The sequence below is a fragment of the Lemur catta genome, chromosome 21, assembly GCF_020740605.2.
Source record: "Lemur catta isolate mLemCat1 chromosome 21, mLemCat1.pri, whole genome shotgun sequence".
NCBI classification, from domain to species: Eukaryota; Metazoa; Chordata; class Mammalia; order Primates; family Lemuridae; genus Lemur; species Lemur catta.
In genome coordinates this window covers 13016059-13042768 of record NC_059148.1, presented here as the reverse complement: position 1 = coordinate 13042768, position 26710 = coordinate 13016059, and the positions used below count along the sequence as shown (strand labels likewise).

The 26710-nt window shown below is 47.6% G+C and overlaps 1 protein-coding gene across 4 annotated transcripts; it reads left to right on the top strand.

The window, feature by feature from the left end:
• Positions 1 to 20: 20 nt before the first annotated feature.
• On the top strand, positions 21 to 26105 carry HPS4 (HPS4 biogenesis of lysosomal organelles complex 3 subunit 2). Of its 4 annotated transcripts, XM_045534357.1 has the most exons (15): positions 21 to 84; positions 832 to 876; positions 1599 to 2126; positions 3845 to 3935; positions 6025 to 6168; positions 9551 to 9658; positions 10078 to 10194; positions 11613 to 11812; positions 13426 to 13498; positions 15468 to 15504; positions 16193 to 16289; positions 16843 to 17728; positions 22589 to 22721; positions 23183 to 23291; positions 25804 to 26105. In XM_045534357.1, the coding sequence occupies exons 3-15, from the start codon at positions 2080 to 2082 to the stop codon at positions 25973 to 25975; spliced, it is 2214 nt and encodes a 737-aa protein (XP_045390313.1). In that variant the 5' UTR covers positions 21 to 84; positions 832 to 876; positions 1599 to 2079; the 3' UTR covers positions 25976 to 26105. The 4 variants fall into 4 exon arrangements, with proteins under 4 accessions (XP_045390313.1, XP_045390314.1, XP_045390312.1 ...); XM_045534358.1 differs by lacking the exon at positions 832 to 876 and having other exon boundaries at positions 25 to 84; positions 11718 to 11812; XM_045534356.1 differs by lacking the exon at positions 832 to 876 and having other exon boundaries at positions 25 to 84.
• Positions 26106 to 26710: the final 605 nt, after the last annotated feature.

The following is a 26710-nucleotide window of genomic DNA, read 5'->3' as shown; positions in this document are numbered from 1 at the left end:
ACGTCATCGCCTCGCGCCGGGCGCCGGAGGGGCCGGTGGGCGGGGCGGCGCCTGACCAGGAGACTCCGTCTATCCCGCGCGCAGGTACCGAGCGGGAGTCTCGGGGACCCACCGCCGCCCCACACTCCGGGGCCAGAGTCCCGAACCCCGAGCCCCGGGCTGCCTGGCTACGCCGGTGGGTGGGCGGCGCTCGGAGGCGCGGGGACCCCGAGGGGCGGGCCCCCCCCGAGAGCCCCGGCTGCGCTTGGTCCCCAGGAGCGGAGGCCCGCACCTCGCAGAGCCCCCGCGCGGTTGCCGATGGCCTCCTCGGCCTGGGGGCGGTGGCCGGCAGCTTCCTGGCCCTTCCGCAGCCATTTGCGCCCCTTTCCCAGCCGTTCTGCCCCACTGAAGCCACTTCCTCCACCACTCCCACCACTCCCAGGCCTTTGCAAGCCAGTTCTTGACACCCCCTCCCTCCTGGTCGTCACTGCCACTTCCCCGGCTATCAGAGCCTTTTCTAGTCACATCCTGACGTCTGCCCCTGCCCCTGCCCCAGGGTCATTACTGGCTTCTTCTGGACCTTTCAGAGATAGGAGAGTGGACCTCGGCAGTGTAGGGCCCACTTCTCTGGGAACAAGGGATAAGGGGTTTCAGGCTGCTGTTCTCGGTTCCACGAGCTGAAATGCCCCCTCCACAGGCGCCCAGATATGCTCTGTAGAATGCAATGAGTGTGATCCTCTGGAGGCCCAGTCCAAGATATCTAGAGCTGAGAAATAGTAGATGGAGGGGGGTCCTCTCTAGGGACTTCTTTCTTCCAAAGCGATCTTAACAAACTGTATTGTGTTCCCACAGATGGCAGAATTGTGAGCATGAGACCATGTCGCTGGTGACATTAAGGTTGGAAAAAGTGACACAGAGGTTGTCACATGGAAGGATTAGACCTTGTTTTGTGTTTTCTTGGGGAGTGTTATCCAGACCAGTGAGTGGAGGTTACTGGGAAGGAGATTTTAGTTTGGTAGAAGGATAAATTTGCGAACCACCTATCTCTGGAGGGAGTAAGGCAGAGGCAATCAAAGTAGTTTTTGGAGGAGAGTGCAAGAGACAAGGATTAGAGTAAATGATGCCAGGGTGCCTTTTGACTCTGAAATTCCGTGATATACTGAATTGTCTTGTGGGAATTTGAAAGCCACTTGATAAAGTTCTCGTTTTGTTTTTTGGAAACTTGCCCAGCTCTGGAATCCTGCATGTTCAGGCTGCTTTTGGGCTGTTAAGATGACAGTTCCCTAATTAGGGTTCCATTATTACCATGGCAGCTGCTTTATTTGTATAGCTGTTTTAACACCCTGAGCATTTTCACAATAGTTACTTAAATTATCTTTCGTGAGACTCAGGATGTATCTACCATAACTGTTAGAGAAACCAAAGCCCTTACTCTGAAGTCTCTGCTACCCTCCCTTCTTTCTTTTTTATTTTTTTTAAATTTTTTTGTTCCCTTCATTTAGTTTGAAACATCATTGTCACCCTTGTAGAAAGTTCCTTTGAAATATACCAGTTGTTTAACCCTGCTGGGTCACATGCTCCCTCATGAGTTTCTGAAATAGCTGTTTTGTTTGTTTCAGAGTCAAGGCACTGATGTTTGAACTGGAAGCTTCAAAACTTTTAAAAAGAACCTTCAGGATGGCTTTGAAGTGGACAAGCTAGAAATTTCTTCAGAATACCTCCTGCAGCATTCATCTGCCCCCTTGGGCCTTCCTGCAGAGGATCTTGAAGAGGTCATTCTGCCACGCCGATGCTCTTGGAACCAGACCAGTAGACTTGACTTTTCTGCTAGGATTCTCTTACTTTATAATATTCTCTCTGAGTTGTAAGAGGGGTAGAAGAGGTATTCATGAAACCGAAGGGCCTGCAAGGAAGGGAAGTGACACTTTCATGCTAAATGAAAACTAAGCAGGTGGCAGTTGTGACTGACGACACTTAAACCTACCAAGTCCGGATTCACTGGATTGGGGAGACCGAGTGACGGCCACAGCTGGGGAGAAAGAAGTGATACTGGAAAAAAAAAAAAGCCAAACAAAGAGAATGAGGACGGCTGCTAAGTAAATGGCCACCTCCACCTCCACCTCCACAGAGACCACGTCAGCCTCCTGGTGAGTATCCAGGCCTGCCGCGGTTTAGCTCTCGCTAGGCTACTGGATGCACCTTTTGGGTTAATTGCAAATCCCCAGCCAGATTATCTTGCTTTTGTTAAGAAAACAGTAAAAATGCCATTTTCTTTAGAGCAGCCGAATCAAACATGTGAGCCATTTCTCTCCGGAACGAATCTGTTTTAACCTTGAAAACCTCTCGCAATATTTGAACAAGTCTGGCATTGCTGGTAGATTGTAGAGAAGCTAGCCACAGCCAGATCCTGCAGCCAGCTTCGATAATAATGTGGGCGTTGTCATCTTCACTTTGGAGAGACTAGGAATGGTTACAGTTGAGAATTACACTATGAAAAGGGTTTGGCCAGACTGGCTATTAAAGGGTATTACTCAATGCTTTCCTGAAACTCAGTTCCCTTCTCAACCTAATGGATTAATCCTTTCTTATAATTCGGTTCAGCAAACATTAATCAGGGAGATGAAAGTGAAAAGCATGGTTTAACTAGAATTTGCAGGATTTAATGACCAGTTATATATATGGAAGTCAAAAAAGATGGAGCAGTTCCAAAAAACACCCGAGTTTTCTTTTGTGTGCGTGTATGAGCAGGGAGGCTTTCATTCAGAGAGCGTAGGGAAAGGGAAGGACAGAGCCAGCATGAAGTTTCTGAGTTGGCTTTGAAACTTTTTTGAGGCTTTTTGCTCTGGACTTGTTCTGCAGCCAGTTGCACATCTGCCCCTAGATCTCGGGGAAAGTGGACCACGCTAGAGACAGAGTTGGTGCTTGTTATGCAGAAGATGAGGTGGGAGCCAGGGAGGGAGGCTGGAGAAGGCATTGATCTGGAGAAGCACGCATGTGACAAAGTGGTCACACCTTCCTTGTGCTACAGCCTCATAAATGTGATTTTGGAGATGCAGAAGTAAAACTGAGGCCCAGCCTTTGGGGAGTTTGCTCTGTGATCTTAAAGAGATAATCATCATAACATTAAAAAATTATAATTATACTGCAGAATAGTCTATAAGAGTCTTGAGGGAAGAATGGACTGTTCAGAAGAAAGATTCCTCTGGGGCTAGGGAATGGGGAGGAGGTTGATGAGCAAGCATGCTTGAGTGACTCTTGGTGAGATTTGGACTGGCAGAGAGTTGTTCAGTGCTTCTCTATAAACTCTCATAGGGCCCTGTTTTACCCCTCCTATAGACTCACTGCCCTGCATTGAAATTGCTCGTTTGCTTGGCAAACTCGGAGCACGCTGCGGACCCTCGGTAAACATTTGTTAAGTGAATGCGTGAGTTCCTGGTAGAAGGGCTATTTCGGGAGATCCCTGGTCTCGCAGTTGTGAGGAGTGCCTCGAAGACACCCCTAACTTATTTTGTCATCAGAGCCTTCAAAGACAGTGTTATCAGGCCATGTGGTTGTACTGTTAAGGTTCAGTGTTTCAAGTAAGAGCAGTCATTGTGGGCGCTCCGTTTTTCCTCTAGCTACTCACGTCCTTTCAGGCAGATGATCTGACAGCTGGATAGAGCCATATTTTTAGTTCAACTCTCCTGCACTTACAAAATGGTTTTATCTGTTTGTAGCTGCTGGGGTTCTTTCTCCTCTGGGGCCACCAGAAGGCTTTCAGACACAGTAACGAGCCCTCCTCAAGCTGGGAAACAGGAAGCTGTGTTTTAAAACGCAGTGATCACTGGATGAAAGGGAACATGGCCCCGTTCTGTTCTCTTGCCAGGTGGAACTATTTTTTCCTTTATGATGGTTCCAAGGTAAAGGAAGAAGGAGATCCAACGAGAGCTGGCATTTGCTATTTTTATCCTTCTCAGGTAAGCCGCACGGCATTTTATTGCTAGTGGGGATCCATCCCTTTGCCTCCAAGTGGTAGCATTTCATAAGTATAGGGTTTAGATTAGGACAGTTTTCTTTGGCTGATCTAGGCATTTGACATTTCTACTGTCTTATTCCTAGTTGTTCTATTTCTCATTGTTCTGATCTTAAAATTCCTAGGCAGCTCAGTACCTCTGTCATCTCCAGCTTTCTGTCTCCATCAGAACTTTTTGTCTGTCTCTCCCTGCCCCCAATTTTTTGATCGGCTCATTTTTAAAAAGCTTTTATTCAAATATATACAAAAGTAGAGAGGTGAGTATCTCGCTTCAAAAGTTATCCACACTTTGCCAATATTATATGACCCATCCTAACCTCCTCTCTCTTTTTCTTTTCCTCAGAGCAAATTCTAGATGTTATGTCATCTTGCCAATATCGAGTAACATCTCTAACTGAAAAGGACATTATTTTAAACATTACTATACCTAGCAAAAGTTACAATGGTTAGGCCAGGCATGGTTGTTCAAACCTGTAATCCTAGCATTCTGGGAGGCTGAGGCGGGAGGATTGCTTGAAGACAGGAGTTAGAGACCAGCCTGAGCAACATAGCAAGACTGCTGTCTCTATAAAAAATAGAAAAATTAGTGGGGTGTGGTGGTACAAGCCTGTAGTCCCAGCTACTCAGGAGGCTGAGCTAGGAGAATTGCTTGAGCCCAGGAGTTTGAGGCCACAGTGAACTATGATCATGCCACTGCACTCTAGCCTGGGCATCAGAGCAAGACCCTGTCTCAAAAAAAAAAAGTTATAATTAATAATTCCTTAATATCATCTGATACTCAGACTGTATTCAAATTTTTCCTTGGTGGGCTGTGTACAATGGCTGATGCCTGTAATCCCAGTGCTTTGGAGGCCAAGGTGGGAGGATCACTTAAGGCCAGGAGTTAGAGACAAGGCTGGGCAACATAGCCAGACCCTGTATCTAGAGAAACTAAAAAATTTCTGGGTGTAGTGGCATGTACCTGTAGTCCTAGCTACTCAGGAGGATTGCTTGAGCCCAGGAGTTGAGGTTACAGTGAGCTATGATCATGCCACTGCATTCCAGCCTGGGCAACAGAGGGATACCTTGTCTCTGAAAGAAAAACAAAATCCCCAAATTTTTCCTTGTTAACTTGGATGTTCCTTAGTCTGTCCTTCCTTCCTTCCATCTATCCATCCATCCACCCACCCACTCATTCTTCCATCCTTCTATCTCTTTCTCTTTTTTTCCTAATTAGGGTCCAAATAACATTCACATATTCTATTTGGTTATTTTTTATTTTAAGTCTTTTTTTTATAACACTCTTCATCCACCACTTTTTGTCCCCCCATGCCATTGAATTATTGAAGAAACCAGGTATTTTTAGAATGTTAAAATGTTCCACGCTCTAACATTGGCTAATTCCTTCCTCACAGTGATGTCATTTAATGTCTTTTATCCATTGTATTTACTTTAAATTAGCAGTAAGATCTAGAGCCTTGATTAGTTCAAGTTCAGTTCTTTGAGGCAAGCATTCATCCGTGGTGTGTATGTTTTCTCTTGCATCACATAATGTCTGGCTGTCTCACGGTTTAGTTAAGGCCAAGATTGATTGGAAGGTTCTGTGCATTAACTCATGTGATTACATGCTGACTTGGAAAATTCGGATTAATCTGAGCCAGTCTGGCCACTCCGTGCAGGGGATTTGAATAGGAATGAAAGGCTCATGCTTCTGTGCCTTTAATCCTAGGAGCAATAATACATTCTGTGTAGTCATCTCCTGTGCCCACTGTGGGTGTTCTCTAAGAGTTCGCTTGTCCCAAGCAGGGTTGGCAAACTTTGTAAAGGGCTGGATGGTAAATACTTGCAGCTTTTCAAGCCACGTGCAGTCTCCATCATGTATTCTTCTTTGTTGTTACAACACTTAAAAAATGCAAAAACCATTCATAGCTCATGGGCCATATAAAAACAGGCAGCAGACTAGATTTGGCCTGCGGGCTTTAATTTGCTCTAAGAAATGACACAAGAGTTGAAGAATTTCAACTTCCTGTCTGGATTGTGCTCCTTTCCCGCAGACCCTGCTCGATCAACAGGAGTTGCTCTGTGGACAGATTGCTGGAGTCGTCCATTGTATTTCTGATGTCTCTGGCTCTCCTCCCACTCTCATTCGTCTGCGGAAACTTAAGTTTGCTGTAAAGGTTGACGGAGATTACCTTTGGGTAAGTTGAACAGGCAGACTCAGTGCTGAAGTGTTGTGATGATAAAGTTTAGAAAGTTATACTTTCTGTGGCTCTTGAATTTAGACTGTCTAATCAGCCACACTTCCTGTGACACTCTCTGTTGGTGCCCGTCGTAACTGAGTGCTCTTCAAAACTTTTCTAACATAGCCTGCCTGGCACATGGCTGGTTTCTCTTTTTTTTTTTTTTTTTTTGGCAAGACTTAAGCAAACCTGTGGAAATTCTGTTTATTCTGTGTAATTGAGTTTTTATCTCCATCTTTTTCTTTTTTATACTCTCTATACTCTCTACACTTCCTGGGAATTGACCCAGAAAAGACATCGATGGATATATGTTAGATTTCAAGAACCTGTTTCAGGAAAAAAAAGATTAAAAACCATTCCTTTACATCTAGTAGTACCATATCATCTGAAGTGCTATTTTCCCTTCCTATGTTTATTTTAAGGCTTTCTGGGGTGAAATGATGCTTAAGTGTGGGGTGGTATATTTAACTTTGTAGGTATTACTTCCAACATTTATTGCAAAAATTTTCTAACATACTTTGAACATACAGTTGAAATACTTTTACCTCAAATACTCATATACCTCCTTAATTCTTCAATTAACATTTTATTGTAGTTGCTTTATCCTGTATTTATTTATCCATCCCTTTATCCTCTCATCAATCCAGATTTTTTTATGCTTTTTAGAGTTGCACACATTAGCATACTGCTCCCCCCACCGCCAAATACTTCATCATGCATGTCACTAACTAGGGTTCAGTGTTGGTTTGTGGTTTTTTTTTTCCTTTGGAGGTAAAATTTACATACAGTGAAATATACAGACCTTGAGTGTGCCATTTGGTGCATTTGGGGAAATGATACACCTAGACAACATCAGTCCCTGTCAAGATGCAGAATATTATCTTCCCTCCCATCCTTCCCCAGTTATTTCTACCCCAGCCCCATCCTCGGCAATTATCGTTCTTAATTTTTTCCTGCCACAGATTAGTTTTGCCTATTCTAGAACATCCCATGAGTGAAATAATACATGTTAGAGTACATGCCTCATAGGCTTCTGTCTTACCACTTAACGTTTGTGACATTCATTCATGTTGTTGCGTGTCTTGGTATTCATTCCTTTTTATTATCAAACGGTATTCCATTGTCTATGTATATCACAGTCTATTCCTTCTCCTTTTGATGGGCACCTGAACTGTGTCCACTTTGGTGCATTAAGAATCAGCCTCCAAGGAACATTCCTATAGGATTCATTTTGTGGACATATATTTTCAATTCTCCTAGGTAAATATCCAGGCATGCAATTGCTGGGTCAGAGAGTAGGTATATTTTGAATTTTATAGGAAAAACTCCTAGACCTTTTCCTTAAGTGGTTGTAGCATTATTATACATCCCCAGTTATTCTGCATCCTCGTCAACACTGATGTCAGTCTGTTTAATTTTAGCCATTCTGTTGGATGTGTAGAAGTGTGTCATTGTGGTTTTAATTTGCATTTCCCAAGTGACTAATTATATTGAGGCCTTTTCACGTGTTTAATGGCCATTTGTGTATCTTCCTTTGTCAAGTGTCTATTCAAAGCTTGGCCCATTTTTTAAGTGGAGTTTTCTTTTTCTGTTGAGTTGTAGTTCTTTATTATATCGTAGATTTCAGTTCTTTGCCAGATATATATTTTTAAAACATTTTCTCCCAGTTTTTGGCATGTCTATTAATTTTCTTAATGATGTCTTTTGATGAGTAGCAGTTTTTAATTTTAATGACATCTAATTTTTCAATTTTATCTTTTATGGTTACTGCCTTCTGGATCCTGTCTAAGAAACCACTGCCTACTGCATTGGAGAAGGTAGTCTCCATGTTTTCTTTTTGTAAGAGTTTGATAGTTTTGCCTTTTAAATTTAGGTCTGTAATCCATGTTGGATTAATATTTGTGAATGGTGTGAATAGAAGTCAAGGGTCATTTTTTTCAGTCTGGATATCTAGTTGTTCCAGCCTCAGTGTTGGAAAAACTTTCCTTTCCCTGCTGATTCCTCTGGCTCCTTTGCCAAAGATCAGATAGGCGACCGTTTAAGTGTGGGTCTATTTCTGGGCTCTTTAGTCTTTTCTGCTGATCTGTTTGTAGATTCTACGTGAGTACCACACTGTCTTGATTTCTATAGCTTTATAGTATGTCTTGAAACCAGATAGTATAAATCCTCCAAACTTATTCTTTTTCAAGATAGCTTTGGATATTTTAGATCATTTGTGTTTTCTTTGTAGAATCTGTTTGTCAGTTTCTAAGGAAAAGCTGGTGGGATTATGATTGGAATTGCATTCCATCTATAGATTACTTGGGGAGGAAGTAAGCACTTCTTATGTGCCAGACTGTTATAAGCTCTGGGATTACATCTGTGAACAAAACAGAGATCCTTGCTTTCATCTGTGGTCCCCAACCCCTGGGCCTCAGAGCCCCATGGCCACCCCCCTTGAAACTTAGGAACCGGGTGGGGGTGGGACGGTGCACAGCAGGAGGTGAGCGGCAGCTTCCTGCATTTACAGCCGCTCCCCATCCCTCTCCCCATCCCTTGCATCACCTCCTGAGCTCTGCCCCCCAACCCCCATCCCCATCGGTGGACAGATTGTCTTCTGTAAAACTGGTCCCTGGTGCCAAAAAGGGTGGGGACTGCTGGCTAATATTCAGAGGGAATTTTTTTTTTTTTTTTTGGTTCATTTGTTTTCTGTTTGGGTTTATTAGTTTAAATTTCTGATAATTCCCTTAGGACAGATTCCTGGAGATAGAATTACTGTGTCAAAGAATAGGAAGTTTTTCAGGCTCTTTAACCATATGACTGGATTGCTTTCTAAGTCGGCACTGCAGTCAGCATTTTGGAGGTCTAGGACTGCGACGAGCAGTCAGTTACTGCTCTCAAAGCACTTCATCCAGCTGGAGAGACAAGACGGCCATTCGTGCAACAGTTTCAGTCCTGTCCAGTGTTTGTAATGAAACCCAGATTAAATATCCAATGTCCAAATGATAGCCCTAACAGTACAAGGATCAGAAAAGAGGTCAGCATTGGCTGGTGTTACCAGAACAGGCATCACGGAGGTGCTGCAATCTGTGGTGGGTACTGGAGGGGATGGGTAAGCCCTGGGCAAGTGAACAGGAAGAAAGAGGGCATTTCAGGTTGGACAGCATGAATAGAGGTACAAAAGTACTTGTTCTCTATGGAGACCAGCTTGCCTGGAGTGGAGGATGTGGATTCAGGGGCAGTAGAAGATCAGTTTTGATGGGCCGGTGGGACCTGGTAATAGAGAGCCCTGATGCCAGGATTCTGGGCTTGGACTCACAGCAAAGGCAAATGCCTGTCTTCCTGGTTTCCCTCTTGACAGGTGCTGGGCTGTGCTGTGGAGCTCCCTGATGTCAGCTGCAAGCGGTTTCTGGATCAGCTAATTGGATTCTTCAATTTTTACAATGGACCTGTTTCTCTGGCTTATAAGGTATCCGTATGAAATGTAATGTCAAGCCTCTTATTGCCAAAACACAGCACTTACTCTGGGTCTGTTAGACTTTACGTAAACACATCATGTCCAGTGACAAGGTCAAGGGCCTTTGGAGCCCCTCTCAGATGCCTTTGTGCCCAGTGCCATAGGTCACAGTCATTCCAAGGGTCTATCCCCTCTCCTCTTTCCTGGGGTGGTAGAAAGAGCAGGCCTTACGCAGCAGGTGCCCTGGATCTGTGACGGGCGGGTTATCAGAGTGGGAGGGTGGGGGTTCCCGTGTGGAGGAAGGTCAGAACGGGCCCTCCCTTCTGGCCAGTTTCCTGTGCAAGGAACAGTTTTCATAGTAGTTGGGATTCTTGCCAGAGAGTCTGCCCCTCAAAATCTCAGACATTGACCTCAGGCTGTTTGTGTTCTAGAGCCGGTCTCAGGAAGAACTGAGCGCGGAGTGGGATACCTTCATTGAACACATTCTGAAAAACACCAGTGATCTGCATAAGATATTCAATTCCCTCTGGAACTTGGACCAAACTAAAGTAACATTCTCGTCCTCCTTATTCATTTCATATATAAGAACAGAGCTTCTGGATGCTTCTTAAATATTCCCTAAATGAACTATGTCTAGGGAAATAGATAGACTGTGTCATTCCTCAGGCAGGGTCGTTGTTAAGCCTGGCATTCAGCTTGCGATCTCTGCTCACTGGCTGTGCGAGCTTGGGCAAGGCAGGTCGCTTCTTACAGCTTCACTTCCCTTATCCATAAAATGGTGCCGTCATACCTGCTTTCTAGAACTGTAGGGATGATAAAATAAGGCAGTGCCTAAAATGACACCAAGTAAATACTCAGGAAAGGTAACTATTATTTTGCTGATGCCCCAGAAGTGTTGAATTCAGTAATCTGAAGGTCCCCTTCTCTCTTGATGTTAGTATCATACAATTTAATTGTTTTCAACACCAAAAATGGCCAGCATGAACATTTGAAGACCAAGGTTACTGTCCCTGAGAGAGAGTGGTTGGGAAGTGTTTCGTCTCTCTGAGCCATTCGTTTGCCGTGGGCACTCAGTGAAGCCTAGGCTGTTTGTGTGGCTGGCCCCTTAAGAACCATCTAGCAGAGCCCTGAGCATCTAGCATCTCAGGGCTGGAGTAAATAATGTCCCTTTAATGGGTGTGGTGTGGTGACTCAGCCTTCACAGAGCATGACTCCACTAGAAATGGGGAAGGGTTTTCCCTGCACCATCTGGAAGACTTTTTGGAGCTGGCCCCGAAGCTGTAGAGAATGGCTGTCTGGGAGTCTTGAGGCTATGAAAGAACAAACTCAACTTTTTCCTGTGCGAACAGCTCCAGAGCTTGGCTCCCTTAACACTGAGTTCCAACAGCTAATGGATCCTCGCAGCTTCCGGCTGCCAAGCAGGCAGGTAGAAATAGGAAGAGGCAGCTGATTATTGCTGGCCATTCTTGACCAAGGCCAGATGTTTTTCTTATATTTTTAGGGACTTTTAGGCAACTGACTCCTTACAAGGAATGTGGACCTGAGGCACATTTTCCTGAGCGAAGACCATGATGTTTTCATTCTGTGTTGTGGAATAGAGTAACGGGACCTGGTCAGACGGCCAGCCAGCTGTGTTGCCCTGGAGATTGTGCTTCAGAGTGGGGGTGGAGGGTGGGGTGGGTGGGGTTCACCTGGTGCCGTGACCTGTATACCTGCGTTTAAGAGGTGTCCTCTCTCTTTACTGCCTGTTGTCTCAGCGTTGATAGTCAGGGTCTCCTGGGCTGTCTCCTTTGTCCCCCGTGAGTAGCCGCATGCCGTATCTTGCTGCACCTTCCAGCTTCTGGAGAGGCTTCCTTGTTCCAAGAATTTGGCATTTTGTGGTGTCAGCAGTTCTGGGTATAGAGAGATAGAATAGACCCAAAGCATGACACAGATTTTACTGTGTGACACGTTCTCCCTTTGCTAGGCGTTGAGCTCCAGCCTGTCCCTCTGTTCTACCAAACCCTCCTCCCTCTTCTCTCCTGCTGACGGTGCATGTGCCGATGGGTGGGCTGCCTCTCGCCCTGCACAGGTGGAGCCCCTGTTGTTGCTGAAGGCGGCCCTCATTCTGCAGACCTGCCAGCGCTCGCCTCACGTCCTCGCAGGCTGCATCCTCTATAAAGGACTGTGAGTAACGCCAGACCCCTCTGCTCCAGCCCCATCCCCCTACTGCAGAGCTGACTGCCAGATCGTGGCGGGGAGCTCAGGCTCGGGCCAGTTCCAGGTGGGCTTGTTTGGCAAATATCAGGTAGTTTCAACTGGATTTAGGGTATGAACCTGTCTTTAAGCAAAGCTGGGAAGTTGGAAATCGTTGCGTTCAGCAAAGAGTTAGGAATAAAAAAGGGACTCGTGTAATTCTCCACATGAGGCACGCTGTCCTAGTTGTCAGTCTACAAAATGCTAACGCAAAGCCCCCAGCATTGCCAGCAGCCAGCGTTGTAAGTCAAGGGGTGTGGACGGGGCCTGTGGTGGCCTTCCTCCTGCTGCCCAAGCCTCTGCCGTGCCTGCCGTGGCTCAGCTCTGCAAAGCAGTGTCAAGGGCTGTCACCCAGGCTCCTGCCAGCCTGTTGTCTGCATTCGTGTCTTGGTTGGCTTCTGAGAGCTTGCTGCACTTCTTCACATGTTGGAGGGCCTCTTCACGAGCCCGAGTGCCTGAGAGCCACTCCACGTCTTCCAAGCCTCTCTCCTCCTCGTGGAGGGTTTGCTCTCACAGCCCAGGGCAGGCAGGGCTGTAGTGCTGTGCCCAGAGCCTCCTGCTCACAGATGACTGTGCCCCTGGAGAAACTCTCGGGGCCTGACCAGCGGGGCTTCAAACCCCATCTTGTCTTCTTGCCAGCCGTGTGGCCTTGGGCAAGTTGCTCAGCCTCACTTTTCTCTTCTGGGAAACAGCGATTCCCTGTGGCAAGTGACACGAGATGATGGGTGTGGAAGGAGCGAGTGGAGTCCCTGGTGTGCGTCACACCCTCGTCCCTCCCCGCCATTCTCATCGTGCTGGTTCTGAACCAGCTGTGGGCCTGCCAGGCTCTCTGGTGACATAGCCATCAAAGATAGCTTTCCCCCCCCTTTTCTTATTTTACTTTTCTTATCTATATATTTAAATTATACAGCCAATACATGAACACATTCTCAATGTAAAAAAAAAATCAGCTGACAGGGAAACACACAGAGCATGACTTAAAAGCCCCCTTCTCTCTTCTTCACTCTGAGCCCGTTCTTGCCATGAGCAGTTGGGTGATCGGGTGAGCATCATCCTTCCCCTGCGCTGTTTCACCCCCCTGTATGTACACACATATATTGATTTTGTTTATTTTTACGGTCTACGTGAATAGGATCACGTAGCTCTTTGACTTAATCCGTATAGTAGAGATGTCTTTACCAGTCCGTATCAACCCACCGATTCTTAGGAAGGTTGCGCACTTTTTGTTCTGGCTGTGCCATGATTTATTTAACTGCTTTCACGTTGATGGACATTTCGGTTGTTTACCCATTTTTTAAGCATCTTTACTGTTTTTCCTATAATAAATATTCTTTTGCATACATCTTGGTATAAGCTGAGTCAAAGGGTCTGGATATTTTATTAATAAATGTTGGTAGGAACGGCCAGAGTGCCCTCCATCCGGGGTTGACCAGTTGAAACTCCCACCAGCCGTGTTCTAGAGATTCTCGTCAACACGGGCTGTCAGGCGTCCTTCAGTGTTATTTCTGCTCACAGTGTTCTTGCTCCTGTGTGTGACCTCCTAGGATTGTCAGCACCCAGCTGCCGCCCTCCCTCACTGCCAAGGTCCTGCTTCACCGAACTGCACCTCAGACCCAGGTATTGTGAAGCCCACCCACCTGGCTGGAATGCGTCCGTCCCCCAGAGCACCTGCCGCTGCAGCCAAGACTAGACCCCCGGGCAGGAACAGTCAGGAGCGGCAGCGTGGGGCAGTTGTGCCACTTCATCTTGTTTCAGGACCCCACGTCCTTCAGTGTGGTTTTCCCGAGAGTAAAGCCACTGGTGAGGCGGAAGGAAAACGTTTGCTTCCACTTGGTAGCTGTGGATAGCTGGTTTTTCTTCAAACCAAGTAGATCGACGAGAATTTGCTTTCCCACAAGGACAGTCTTTGTGTCAAAGAGATACCAGATTTTTCAGAGACAGACTGTAAAGGATGTATCTTTAGTAAGCCTTAGGAAAACAGAAACTTTTAAAAAATACTTCCCATTTTTATTTATTTCAATGTTTTTGTAATGAAAAAAGTCACGCATGCTCATTGACAGTAAAATTGGGCAGAGGTAACCATGCTAGCATCTGACATACTCACTGCCAGTCCTTTTTTTCTTTTGTTTTGTGTATGAAACTGTGGTTTCCAATGTGTCACAAGGCTCTCTTTTTACACTTATTAATTCAGCAGATATTTTCAATGCTGGTGGGCTCTGCTTAGGCTCCCGCTGTTGGTAGAGGTGTCAGTTCTAACAGGCTTTCTCATAAGCAATTTGATAGTGAGAGCATTAAGGATGCCTTTATTTTTTTTCCTAATCAATCAGCTTCCAGGAATCTATACTAAGGAAATAATCTAATTGCTGAAAAAGGTTTGTGCTCAAAACTTTATCACAACAGGCTTTATGGAGGTGAAAAATCAGGCGAAACTAAAATGTGTAAGGTAGGAGTTGGCGAACTGTGGCCGTGGGCCATCTGCTACAAATAAAGTTTTAGTGGGCTGCTTTTGAACTGCGGCAGCAGAGTTGTATGGTTGGGACTAGAGGCCTCATGGCTCACAAAGCTGAAAATATTTATCATTTCGTCCTTTATAGAGAAAGCCTGCTAACCACTGGTTTGAGGTAGGGGAATGATTTATTTACCAATACCACTGTAACATTCACAAAATTGTAGTTGGCCACTTAAAATGGCCAAAGATGTTTTGCTGACAAGAATTGCCTGTTACTATTTTAAGCATAAAAATGGAATTTTATATAATGTCTCAAAAGTATAAAGGAATGCATAGACTTAAAGAACACAGTGCCCAGCACTAACTGTATTAGGCTGGGTTTGGGAGATCATATGCATTTATTTTTTTTTTAAGAATTTTTGTCTCGAATAAGCTTATTTATGGCTTAGTAACCTGCAACATGATTTTTAAAAATCACCAAAAAAGAAAGCAAGCTGTGTCATTTCTGAAGAGTGAAAGTCATTTTGGCTAGAAGAGTTTTTGTTTAGGTTTTGCTTTGTTTTGGTGGGTCCTTCTGGAACCTTCAGGTTGAGATGAAAGATTTTGTTTTTGCTTTTGAGAAAATCCCCAGGTTTCTGGCCTTGATTGTGAACCAGAATAAACGAGAAAGCTCTGGCATAGCATTCTGTTTAGGTCAAATCCTTTATAGTGAGGGTTGCAGGATTTTCAATTTTTGCTGTAATGGAATTTGTGTGAATTCTGTATAAGGACCTGTGGCAGATGTGGAGGTATTCTAGAATGTGAGCTCCCCAAAGGCATAAAAAAGAACATGGGTTCTTGCTTTTATTCCCAGAGGGGAGAGGCTGAGTAAATCCGAGCAGAAACCATGACGTGAGTTTGGGTGGAGCTGCTGCCTCGCAGCCCGTGTGGGCCCAGGTCCTTGCCCATCCCAGCCGTGGTGGGAGCCAGCAGCTTGGGGAGCTTCTGTTCCATCTGCTTGGCTCTTAGCATGTGGTGGGGACAAGCTTTCTGGACCTGGCAAAGTTTTACGAACAGATGGCACAGTGAATTCCTGATGGTTAGGTCAAGAGGCGAATGTGGTGCCCGGCGCCAACTTCTGTGTGTGTTTGTTTTCAGAGACTGCCTACAGGAGGGGATGCCCCGCAGGAGCACGGTGAGTGGTGAGGGGCACTGTTGCACCTTGAGAATGGCAGTCTTTGATGCTACCTGTCCCCACACAAGTTGTGTGGAAGGCAGAGCAATCCCATTTGTTTATTTCCTCTGCTCGTAAGATTGGAAAATGGATATAATAGAGCTCCTAGAACAGAGTTAGCCACCAGAACCCTAACTGTAAAGCTTGTGATTTTAGACACGCTTTTCGAGTCCCTGCTTTCAGATCCTCCTTGACTCAATATTGTGAGATTGTTCGGACAAGAGCCAGGGGATGGTGATTGGGCGAGGGTGGCGACTGCCAGGAGGACCTCTCCCGGGATGTGGAGGCGTCCCCAGGAGAGTTGTTTTGTTTTCTTCTGAAGCCTAAGTGGGGCAGATCCCTTTGTCAGTTGGAAGCGCTTTTATCTACCTTGTATCTTTTTATTTTTTAAGTGTCACTGAACTTTCTTCCACCAGACATCTCCCTTCTCCACAGTGGGGAGCTGTGTTGCCTGTAGGGGCTCCTTCCTTGCTGCTCACAGGAGTTAGAGCCGCGGTTTTGTGGCTTGTGTCCTGGGCTGAGGAATGCATTCACAGTGCTACCCCCTGGGCTGGTGTGGGGCTTGGATGCGTCACCCCAAGAGCAGTTACTGCCCCTGTGTCTTCCTGGCCCAGGGGAGAGCCCTATCCCCACTGCTTTGCAATTCCAGGAGCAGCATGGCCCCCGAACGTGCGGATCATCCCTGTGTTTGTGACCGAAGAGGAATGCGCCAGTCTCCGTGAGTTTCCAGTGGGACGGATGACTAGGTAAGGGGACTCACAGGGGCCAGCCTTAAACCACACCTGAGGGACTCCCCCACATGGTACATCTCATCCTTCCCTAATTCCATCTCCCCACGCTCTGTCACCTAGAACTTGTGTACGTTGATAAGAGGCAGCGTGGCATAGTGGGATGAGGGTGGGTTTCACATCCTAGATCTCTTAGTTATCAGCTATGTGGCCTTAGGCAAGTCCATTCCCTGCCTGAGCCTCAATTTTTTTTTCTGTAAAATGGACTCAGTAGTATCTCCTTCATGAGTTCATTGTGAACTCATTGAATATAGTCTATGTATGGCATCCAGGGTGGGGCTGACTCACAGTAGACCTTTCGGGTGTGCTCTACCATTTTCAGTAGGTGATCTTGGTGTCTCTAGTGAAACTCCAAGGGCCACACATTGCCTTATTATCACTCCTGTGATTTGACCCAGGTGGCATCTCAGCCTCTGTGGCCTCAGGGGACCCGTTATCATCGATGTGTGGAAGGGCACATGCCCTGCACTCAGTCTCTGTGCCCCTTCCTCATGTCTGTCTTGTTCACTAGCTCTCCTGCATCTCCAGCCAGAGTCCAGAGCTCAGCCCAGCACACTCCAAAGGGTGGGAGCACATTTGCCCTGAAAGAAAACACTGGGGATGTGGCATCCATGGCCGGGATGTTGGCAACCACCCCAGAGCCCACGCCCCCTGATGAAGCTTGGCCAGGTGGCAAGAGCGAGAATGAACACTTGTTTGGTCACGATCTGGACAGCATCGGGCACACAGGCCTGCGTAAGAGCTGCTCCCTGGTGAAAGAACTGGGCTTTCCCCAGGGGGAATTGGACTTGTCTGAAATCCACATTCCAGAAGCTCAGGAAGTGGGAACATCCTCGGGTCATTTTGCTTTCCCATGTGCGTGTGTCCCAGATGGCAGTGGTCCTTGCCACAAGGAATGTGTCAGTGGCCCAAGCAGCCCAGAACCCACGCCGCCTGAGGACACTACTGCGGGCAGCCTGCTCTCTCCCTCCGTCCCTGAGACGCTGACCCAGAACGGAGCCCCAGAGCTGTGTGAAGACCTTCCTGGCAGCAGCAGCCAGGCCCCTGTTCCCAGAGGAGACCTTCTCTGCAGAAGGACCAGTGGACCTTTGTCACTGCCTCACTTGGCTCCAGGGCAGGGAGGAAGTGAGCTTCCCATGGGAGAACAAGGCTTGGATCGGTGTGCTGATGGGACCCGTGAGAGCCACGCAGCCCCTGGTCCCGAGGGCAGTTCAGGCTTGGCAAACTGCTCGGGTGCAGACCCCTCTGCAGACGGCATCGACTCCAGAATGACCCCAGCAGGGTCCCGCGTGGGACTCATGCGGATGAACCTCTACACTCACAGTGTTAAAGGGCTGGTGCTGTCCCTGCTGGCTGAGGAGCCACTGCTGGGAGACGGCGCAGCTGTAGAGGAGGTGGTGAGTGTCCTCAGACCCTCCCTGCCCCTCTGCCACCTCTCCTGACCTCCTGTGCTTCCCCCACAGCTCGGCACCAACACATGGGGTGGGCACACGGGCTCTGTCTACAGCTGTGTGGCCCTGGGCAAAATCTCCTTGCTTGTGCAGCAGGGGTGATGGTTGTACCTGCCTCCGTGGGCTTCTGTGGGGCTGAGTGAGAGTGAGCTGGGTGCGAGCACAGTGGTTGGTGTGCAGGTGCCCAGCCAAGTGTCGGTTTCTCAGAGTGCAGGCCTTGGAGGGAGGGAGGGCTGAGTTGGAGTCCTAGCTGTCATTCTCTGGCTGCGTGATCTTGCCCACAGGCCCTTGTCCCTCTGATTCCTCGTCAGTAGTCTGGTGATGGTGCCAGGCCCTCGTGTTCAGGATGCAGTGAGATAATGCAGGGAAAGGCCGCACGCATGGCCATTGTGTGCTGCCCCTGCCAGTGGCCTTGTTTCCTAGCCGGGGCAGCTCTGGGTTCCATGTGGGCTGGAAACTGTAGTGTGTCACAGCCTGGGCTGGGAGTTCCCTAGAAACCCCGGGTTTCCCTCTGTGTACCCCAGCATTGCTCCTGATCTCAAGCTCCTTCCTACAAGGTCTGGGCCATCTGACATCCTAACTGGCTCTGGAAGGCTGTTCAACCACTTCAGCCCCTTTCCTGCTTAGAGCAGTAACTGACCCTCCTGGGGCTCAGGCCTGCGCTGGAGATTCGGTTGCTATGGCAACAGCCTTGCTTTAGTAGGCAGGGAAAGTGGTAGCGGTAAGAACAGCAGGTTGAAATTGCTGCAGGGCACATGGTGTCCTGGGGCTTACCTTGTTTTTATTCTTATATCTATATTATTCTAAGCTGATCTCATTAGCATGCAGGGCTTGTGACCCTCCATAAATGAGCAAGTCACCTTGGAACACAGAGGAGGAAGGAAGACTGCTGAGCTGCTTCCTCTGCGCAGAGCTCCTAGCAAGACTGCTCCTCCCCAGAGCTGTCGGCTGTCTGTCCCCTTTCCACAGACCCCACGTCACTGAGCTGTGGCTTGTCTGCTTCCTGTATCCCCTTGTACCGTAGCTATGAGTGACTTTATCCACCTTCTGATAGCAACGTAGGGAGTTATGGTTGCAGCTTTGCACATCGCATCTCCCTGACGATGCCTTGGTTTTCGTGGTCTGTTGCGCACAGCGCCAAGCCTCAGAAGTGTTATTTTGAAGGCTCAGTGTTTGGATTTAATACCTTTCTTTTTACCTTTCCCCCAAGAAGAAAAAAATAGCACAGGCTGCTCTTTGAGGAGATGTGTTCTGCACTAACTATATGCTAAATACTTTCTATCTGTTATTTTAGCCAAGCCTTAGAACAGTTCTGGGAGGTAGGCATTGTAATTCCCATTTTACCAGTAAGAAAATGACCTCGTTGAGATAAAAAGACCTCTTGCAACTGGTGGGTCCAGAATTCTTGCTTGTTTCTTGTTCGCCCATGCCAGCTCTCTGTCCTCCCACTGTTCTGTCCTTGCCATAACAGATGGAAAGGTGAAATGAGGGGGTAAATGTCCTGCCTTCAGTGGCTCTTGATCTGTGGACATATCTCTTGGTTTGTCAGAGCCCATCCATGTTGTTATGACAACAGCCTCCATGGACTTTGATGTAAAGTAGGATTTGGTGATGGCAAGGCCCCAGGACTGATCTGCCCGCCCTTCCTTCCTTCCTTCCTTCCTTCCTTCCTTCCTTCCTTCCTTCCTTCCTTCCTTCCTTCCATCTCACTCCATCACCCAGGATGTAGTGCAGTGGCATGATCATAGCTCACTACAGCCTTGAACTCCTGATCTCAAGTGATCCTCCTGCCATGGCCTCCCAGGTAGCCGGGACTATAGGTGTGCGCCACCATGACCAGCTAATTTTTATTTTTTTGCTTTTGTAGAGACAAGACCTTGCTATGTTGCTCAGGCTTTTCTCGAACTCCTGGTCTCAAATGATCCTCCCACCTTGGCCTCCCAAAGTGCTGGGATTACAGGCGTGAGCCACCGTGCCTGGCCAGAATGCAGTTTTATGGGAGAAGAAAAGCTAGTCTTTTCTAAAGACAGTAGGGGATAGCCAACTTTGATCAGCCTCTGGTTTAAGAGCAGGTTTGTTAAGCAGACCCAAAGGCTGTCTGTTTTATTATTGGGAGAGATCTTTTATTACCTTTTTGTCCTAGACCAGCCTAGAAAATACCTGACCTGATTTTCCTGCAGCCCCTCTGCTGCTGTCTAGAAAAGCCCCTCCCTCGCCCCCATGTTCAGTGGCAGTACAGCTGAGACAATGAGCACACCCCCTTGATTATGCTACCTACCGCCAAGGCGCCCTCGTGTCATTTTTCTATCTTGTCTTTCAGAGGATCGGCTTCCAAGGAGATGGGAGCAGGAGGTGGGACGGGTGCAGGGAGCCTTGTGTGGAGCAGCCAGGAGGGCTGGGGTTGGGATTGCTTCAGAGGGAGCGGAGTAGGCGCACACCAGGGGGCAGCATAGAGCCACTGATACTTTCCTGCTCAAAACCCAAGATAATCTCATTGACCTTCAAATACAGTGATCAGATCAATTATTCATGGCTACAGTAGGACATTGAGCTGTCTGTGTACAGTAGATGAGGCTCGAAGTTAGCGTGAGCGTATTGTCATAAAGCACCTCCCCCCAGCTAGGAAACTAGAGCCCCTAAGTGAATGTGTGTTCCGTGCATTGCGTCTTCTGCATGTTAGGGTATGTGCTGACATTCAAGCCCTTTGCCGTAGTGTGGTCTAGCAGCCAGCGCATCCAGGCAGTAGCCCCTGCTCTGTGTCTCCTACGGCTGTTTGAAGGATCATATTATATTGTATTAATAGTATATATCAGGGGTTGGCAAACTTTTTATGCAAAGGACCAGAAGCAAATATTTTCAACTTTGCACAACTCTTCAACTCTGCTGTTGTAGTAGGAAAACAGCCATAGACAATAGGTAAATAAATGGCGTGTTTGTATTCCAATAATACTTTATTTATTAGACATAGACATTGGAACTTCATGTAAGTTTCACGTATCACAGTATTATTCTTTTGACTTTTTCCTCCAATCATGTAAAAACATAAAAACCATTCTTAGCTCGCAGGCTATACAAAAACAGGCAACAAGTTGGATTTAGCCCACAGACCATAGTTTGCTGACCCCTGGTATATATGAAAGCACTTGGTTATCAGTAAAAACTTGCCCATGTGCCATGGGACATAACATCTTGTGATTAACTGTGTGTTCATGGTTAAGTGATTTTATCTTGACTATAAGTTAGGCAGAAGATTTTGGACGTGGAGCTCAGTGCCGATAGGAGAAACAAATTTTAGCATGGCTCCCTCTCTGTTCCATCGTCCCTTCCTCTGGCCACCAGCTCGAGATGGGAGGAATGACAGTTACTAGACATTCAAGTAGGAAAACTAATATAACCCCAGTTTACTATCAGAGATAACACTTAGGCTGATGACAGTCACTTCCGAAGCACTATTTGCATTTCTGTGCCTTTTATGTGTACTTACCTTTCCTACACGGCTGTTGAAAAATGGTCCACAGACAGTTATCTGTGCTCGTTAAAGAGACACCACTTCCTTTTGAAATTTTCTTAATTTTTATTTTACAAACCTAACATTACGAACATACCTACTTCTTTAATAATGATCATTTTCATTTTCTTGACTCTGTACAAAAATGCCCTGCCTTAGGCTGGCACTTTAGAGTTTACAAAGAGCTCCTGTGTTATTTCACTTAAATCTGCTCAACAGCTCAACAGTCCTCTAGTATTCCCATTTGCAGATGAAAAAAAAAAATAAACGAGGTATAGGAAATTCAGTTACTTGTCCCTAGTCATTTGGCTAGGAAGAGGCTGAGCCCCTGAGATGGCCACTGGGCGCCATCTGATGCTTGAGAACAGTGGCCTTCTTGTGGCTGAAGCAGGCCCAGGAGACCCTGTTGCAGACCGAGCCTGCTGGGACGGGACTGGCGTACTTAGCCCTGAGCAGAGCTTGGAGAATAGCACTCACCCCCATTAAAGAATGATGTGGAATATTTATGGACAAGAAAAGTAGTTCATGCTATATTATTAGATTAAAAAAAACAACTGTAACTTATTATTTACAGTTCGATCCCATTTTTCTTTTATGAAAAAAGGGTTACAGCAAAACAGTATAGTCCAGTGTTTTCAACGATACTTACGCATTCATTATTTATCTTCTGGGAGGTTTTTAAAAATACAGGTGCTTGGGCCTTATGTCCTTGGCAGCTTCCCCACCTAGATTACTCCTCTGAACCACCGAGCACAGAAAACTGTTTGACACTTCTCAGTCCTTCCAAGAATGGTGCACAGCCGGGACCGTTCTAGATGCACAGGAGAGAAATTAACCCATGACATCCATGGGGGACTTCTCCACCCAGGCCCAGTGGGGAAACACGAGCAGGTGGTCCCGGGCTGCTCGTATTGCTAAAACGTCCAGCCTGGTGGGAGAGCTGTGGTTGGGAGACACGCCAAGGTGGTAACAGTGGCTGTTACTGGATGGTGAGATGGGTGATTTTCCTTTGCTTTTTTTCTTCTTTCAAAAATTTATTTTTTGCTCATCTCTATTTTTAAATTTTCCTACAATATAATCCTTAATTTAAAAAACAATAAAGCATAAGGGTGGAAGTTAGCACTTCTCTAAAAACAGGCAAATAGGCTGGTCAGAGTCTATTTTGCTAAAGCAAGTAGGCACCAGGATATTTTGGGATGATTATATTTTAACTAAGTCCATGGTCAAACAGAAAGCCCTCAGAAGGCCTGCTGAGGTTAGTCCTGCAAGCCCGTGACCCTCTCCTGGCCCCTTCGCAGTACCACGGCAGCCTGGCGTCCCTGAACGGGCTGGAAGTCCACCTGAAAGAGACGCTCCCCAGAGACGAGGCCGCCTCCGCGAGCAGCGCCTACAACTTCATGCATTACGACCGCATTCAGAGTGTGCTGATGGGTAAGGACCAGGCTCGGGCACGGAGGCGGGAAGGTTCCAGAGACGAGTGGAGGGGGCACTGAGGCCCTAAGGCCCCAGTACCATGGTGACGCGGCTCTGCAGAGTCATTGGACCTGCAGTTAAGGCCCCCACTGAGTGTAGCATTCACTTGGCAATCGCTTCTTTGCTCATTTGTCTTTTTTTGGCATTTTCTCAACATTTTGAGAGCAAACTTACACATGTTCAGCGATCTGTGATAAGGTCTGCCTCAGAACGTTGCGATCCACGTGCAAAGCCGCGTGCTGCTGGTTGTCGGGGTGACACGCCTGCTCTTGCATGGTGGCAGCAGCCTTGGTTGCTCGGCCCTGGGGACCCACACTTGTGGCCTCGAGCCACGCTCATTGCCTGTGTTCAGTTCTGAGCTTAGGGAGCTGGGAGGGGAGCAGTCTGCTCTTCACAACTTCTGTGTCCTCTTCCGGAAGCGAACCTGCCGCAGGCGGCCACGCTGCAGGACCGCCGCTTCCTCCAGGCCGCCAGCCTGATGCACTCGGAGTTCGCCCGGCTGCCCTCGCTGTACGGAATGACCGTCAGGTGAGCCTTGCCGCGCCACTCGCACAGACAGGCCCGCTCACGGAGCCACCTTCCGGGCCAGCCGCCCGACTAGATGGAAAACATGCTGGTGACTCTGTTTAAGGCCTGCCTTTGTCTGCTCCTGTCATTGTCCACTCAGGCATTCACGGGTCACGGGGGCCGGGGTCCAACAGCGAAGAAAACTCAAGGTCGTGCTCCATTCATGACTGAGGAAGGAGCCTGAAATGGTGTCGAAATAATATTGTTGTCTCTCTAATTAAAACAAGTAAAACATGCTGCTTATAAAATCACTGAGCCTGCTTGGAGACCTACAAAGTGAGACATTTTCCTCCCCCCAACTGCCCGTGGCCGTCACATACCCAAGACATAACCACATGTCACAGTTCCGTGAATATTACTCCAGGTTTTGTTTTGGTTTTTATTTTTTGCATATAAAATATAGATTAATGGTATTTTTATGTTCATTATTTTAATATTATGCTAGAAAATAGGATCCTGCTAATGTACTATTTTATAGTTGCTTTTTCACATTACTGCATGTCTTAAACACCTCCATGGCAGTAGATATAAATCTATTAATTATATAAATAATTGTAGCTTACAGCATCTAACCAACCAAATTCTGGGGTTTTTTTTTTTTTCTCTACACGCTTGTCTTAACGAAACCAGTGGCAGGAAATAAGGCAAGTTGGAGGGTCGGAAAGGGAGTGCCTGTGGTGTGTGTATCAGTCCATTCAGTCCTCGGAATGATCTGGTCAAGTGTATTTTTATCCTCATTTTACAAAGGAGGAAAATTGAAGCATAAATAGGATACGTGACTTGTCCCAGGGTCACGTTCTTATTGCATGGCAGGGCCGGGATCTGAACCAGATCTGTCCGAGATCTGAAGTGCGTGAGCCTCACACACACACACGTTTTGGCGTAAGGGGCCGTGTGGTCGGGTGGGAGGGGCACAGACGCGCAAGGGAGCCTGGTGGCTGATTATGGTGGTTCTAATCCCCTGTCACCTGCCACACTGAGGTATTTCTGCTGCCCGGGGCCACCTCCAGCCAATGTGACAGTATATCTTTCTGTGATGGATGTGTCTTCTCTGGCTTCAGTTGGGAGCTGCCCCAGGCTGGCAGCCTAGATGTGATTGGTATCCACAGTCGCCGGTTTGGGAACTGGCTGTGTTGGGTGTGTGTGTGCATGGGTCTGTTTTGTGGGAGGTGGAAACAAGTAAAATGTCAGCATCTGCTCTCCCAACCACCTTGTGGCCCTGCAGTATGTCACCTTCCTTGCAGCTGAGAGGGTTTTAGTGTTGGGATGCGTAGCTCGAGGCATTTGCTGAGAGATTATTTTAATATAATAATAGTAATAGGAACAACAGCTACCAGTTCTTAACTACTCACCATGTACTAAGCAATTTATATATGTTAAATGTGTATGTATTTTGCTACTCACTTAATCTCTTTTTAAAAACAACCACCTCAATGAAGGCATATACCATTGTCATAGCCGCTGTACAGATGAGAAAGCGGGGACTCAGAAAGGTTGAGTAACTTAGCTCAGGGCACACAGCAAGGAGGCAGTAGGGCTGGGATTAGCACCCAGGCGTGTATGAGACTCCAGGTCTGTGCTTGCAACCACCTGGCCACAGTGCTGTCCCCATGGCTATGAGAGGAGCTTGTCCTGCTGGTCCAGTGGGTGGCAGATGACACTTAAGCTAGGTGGCCCTTCAAGCCCCTTTGAGGTCTAGAAGGAGAAGCTGGAGGAGGATGACATTCTTCCTACACGGAAAGAGATTTGAGGGAGGGGAGCCTTAGTGGTCCCTGACTCCACCCTGTCTTCCTAGATTTGGGGAAACTGAGGCCCACTAGTTCGAGACAGGCAGGATCCAGAAACCAGGTAGTCACCTGGCTCTGGAGTCAGCTCCTCCCAGGTGGATCCTCCTTTGCCCAGTACGCTGATCCCTCTACTGCTGCATTTCACACCCCACTCTGATCACCCCACTGCCCCTCAGTCCATCCAGCCACCCCTAGTGTGGATAGCGGATTGACTCTTTCCTTGGACGTGGCCACTGCACTGTCACAGAGGCAGGGCAGCATCAGCCTCCCTCTCTGAGCCTCCGGGTCTGTCACATGGGACCATACCACCACCGCAGAGGCTTGTGAGGGGACTGAAGCAGAGACCGTAGGAAAAGCATGTTGCATGGCTGCTGTCGTATGAACACAGCAGGCACTCAGCAGTTCCTTTTATGCATCATTGTAACTTTAGGCCCCATGGCTGCGGCTACTGTGGACAGTCCGGCCCCGGACCGTCCCAGCATCTAGTGAGTTGAAAGGAAGGAAAGACGGTTCTTGGCACTAAAGCCTGAAACTCCAGTGAATAGACAGAATCCCGTGCCCTGACAGCTGCACGCGTCACCTTCAGTGTGCTGGGGCCACGGTGACAGAGCCTTACCACATTCTCTGTGTGGTCTCGGATTTTCACCAGCACCATCAGACCGTTGTTTTCTTTCTTCCCCCGACAGAAACGCCTCCACGGCCGTGTACGCCTGCTGCAACCCCGTCCAGGAAACCTACTTCCAGCAGCTGCCGCCCGCGGCACGGAGCTCCGGCTTCCCAAGCCCCCAGGACAGCGCCTTCAGCCTGTCCAGCAAAGCCAAGCAGAAGCTGCTGAAGCACGGGGTGAACTTACTTTGAACTGCACCCACCGTGCGAAGTTCAGCACCCCAGGAGTTGACCGTAACAAAGAATACCAGCAAAGGAAGCTCTGCCTTTTTTAGCAGAAAAGGTTCCTCTATTTTATTTTTCTCGGAATGGTCCCTTTCTTAGGAACATATTGATATTGGAGTTTTTGTTACTCCTTTTGCAGATTGGATGCATTTGTAGGGGGTGTAGTTAGTTCTGTGGTTCACAGACATAGAGCACTAGCACTCAGTAAAGAACTTCATTACAGTGGCAGTGTTGGGGCCAGGACGGGTGCTCAGCTCTCTGTACCAGAGAGGTGCAGGGACAGTTCGTTTCCCTGTCGTACTGAGCCTGAAGCATTTGGCATTTCCCGCCGCTGTTCCATTGCAGCCTGAACGGGTGCCACAAAATTCCAGGTTGGCATCTCTTCTAGAACCTGACCGTCCCCAGTCCAGAGTGCTTGCTCTGTGGGCAGGTGGGCAGGTTAGGGTGCAGCTGCACGTGCCGAGCCAGGCCTGTCAGCAGGGAGACCCCAATGCAGCTTCTCGGGTGGCCTTTCTCCGCTGTGGCTTCCTGGGAGGTGTGGAGGGGAACACAGGGAAGTGTGGGCACCTCGAAACCACCTTGTCTGGATTCTCCTGGGACTAAATTCAAATCTAGGGGCCTCGTTGGAAGACCCATGGGTGGGTCGAGTCTTGACAGTGCAGGAGGGGGTTCCCGCTTTAGGGATCACTTTATAAAAGCCCT

What these genes read in the sequence shown, in the direction of transcription:
- HPS4 (XM_045534357.1), top strand. Translation starts at nt 2,080, where the DNA reads ATGGCCACCTCCACCTCCACCTCCACAGAGACCACGTCAGCCTCCTG. An exon ending in CTGTTTCTCTGGCTTATAAG is followed by an intron (nt 9,659 to 10,077) that starts GTATCCGTATGA and finishes TTTGTGTTCTAG; the next exon opens with AGCCGGTCTCAGGAAGAACT. An exon ending in GCGCAGCTGTAGAGGAGGTG is followed by an intron (nt 17,729 to 22,588) that starts GTGAGTGTCCTC and finishes GCCCCTTCGCAG; the next exon opens with TACCACGGCAGCCTGGCGTC.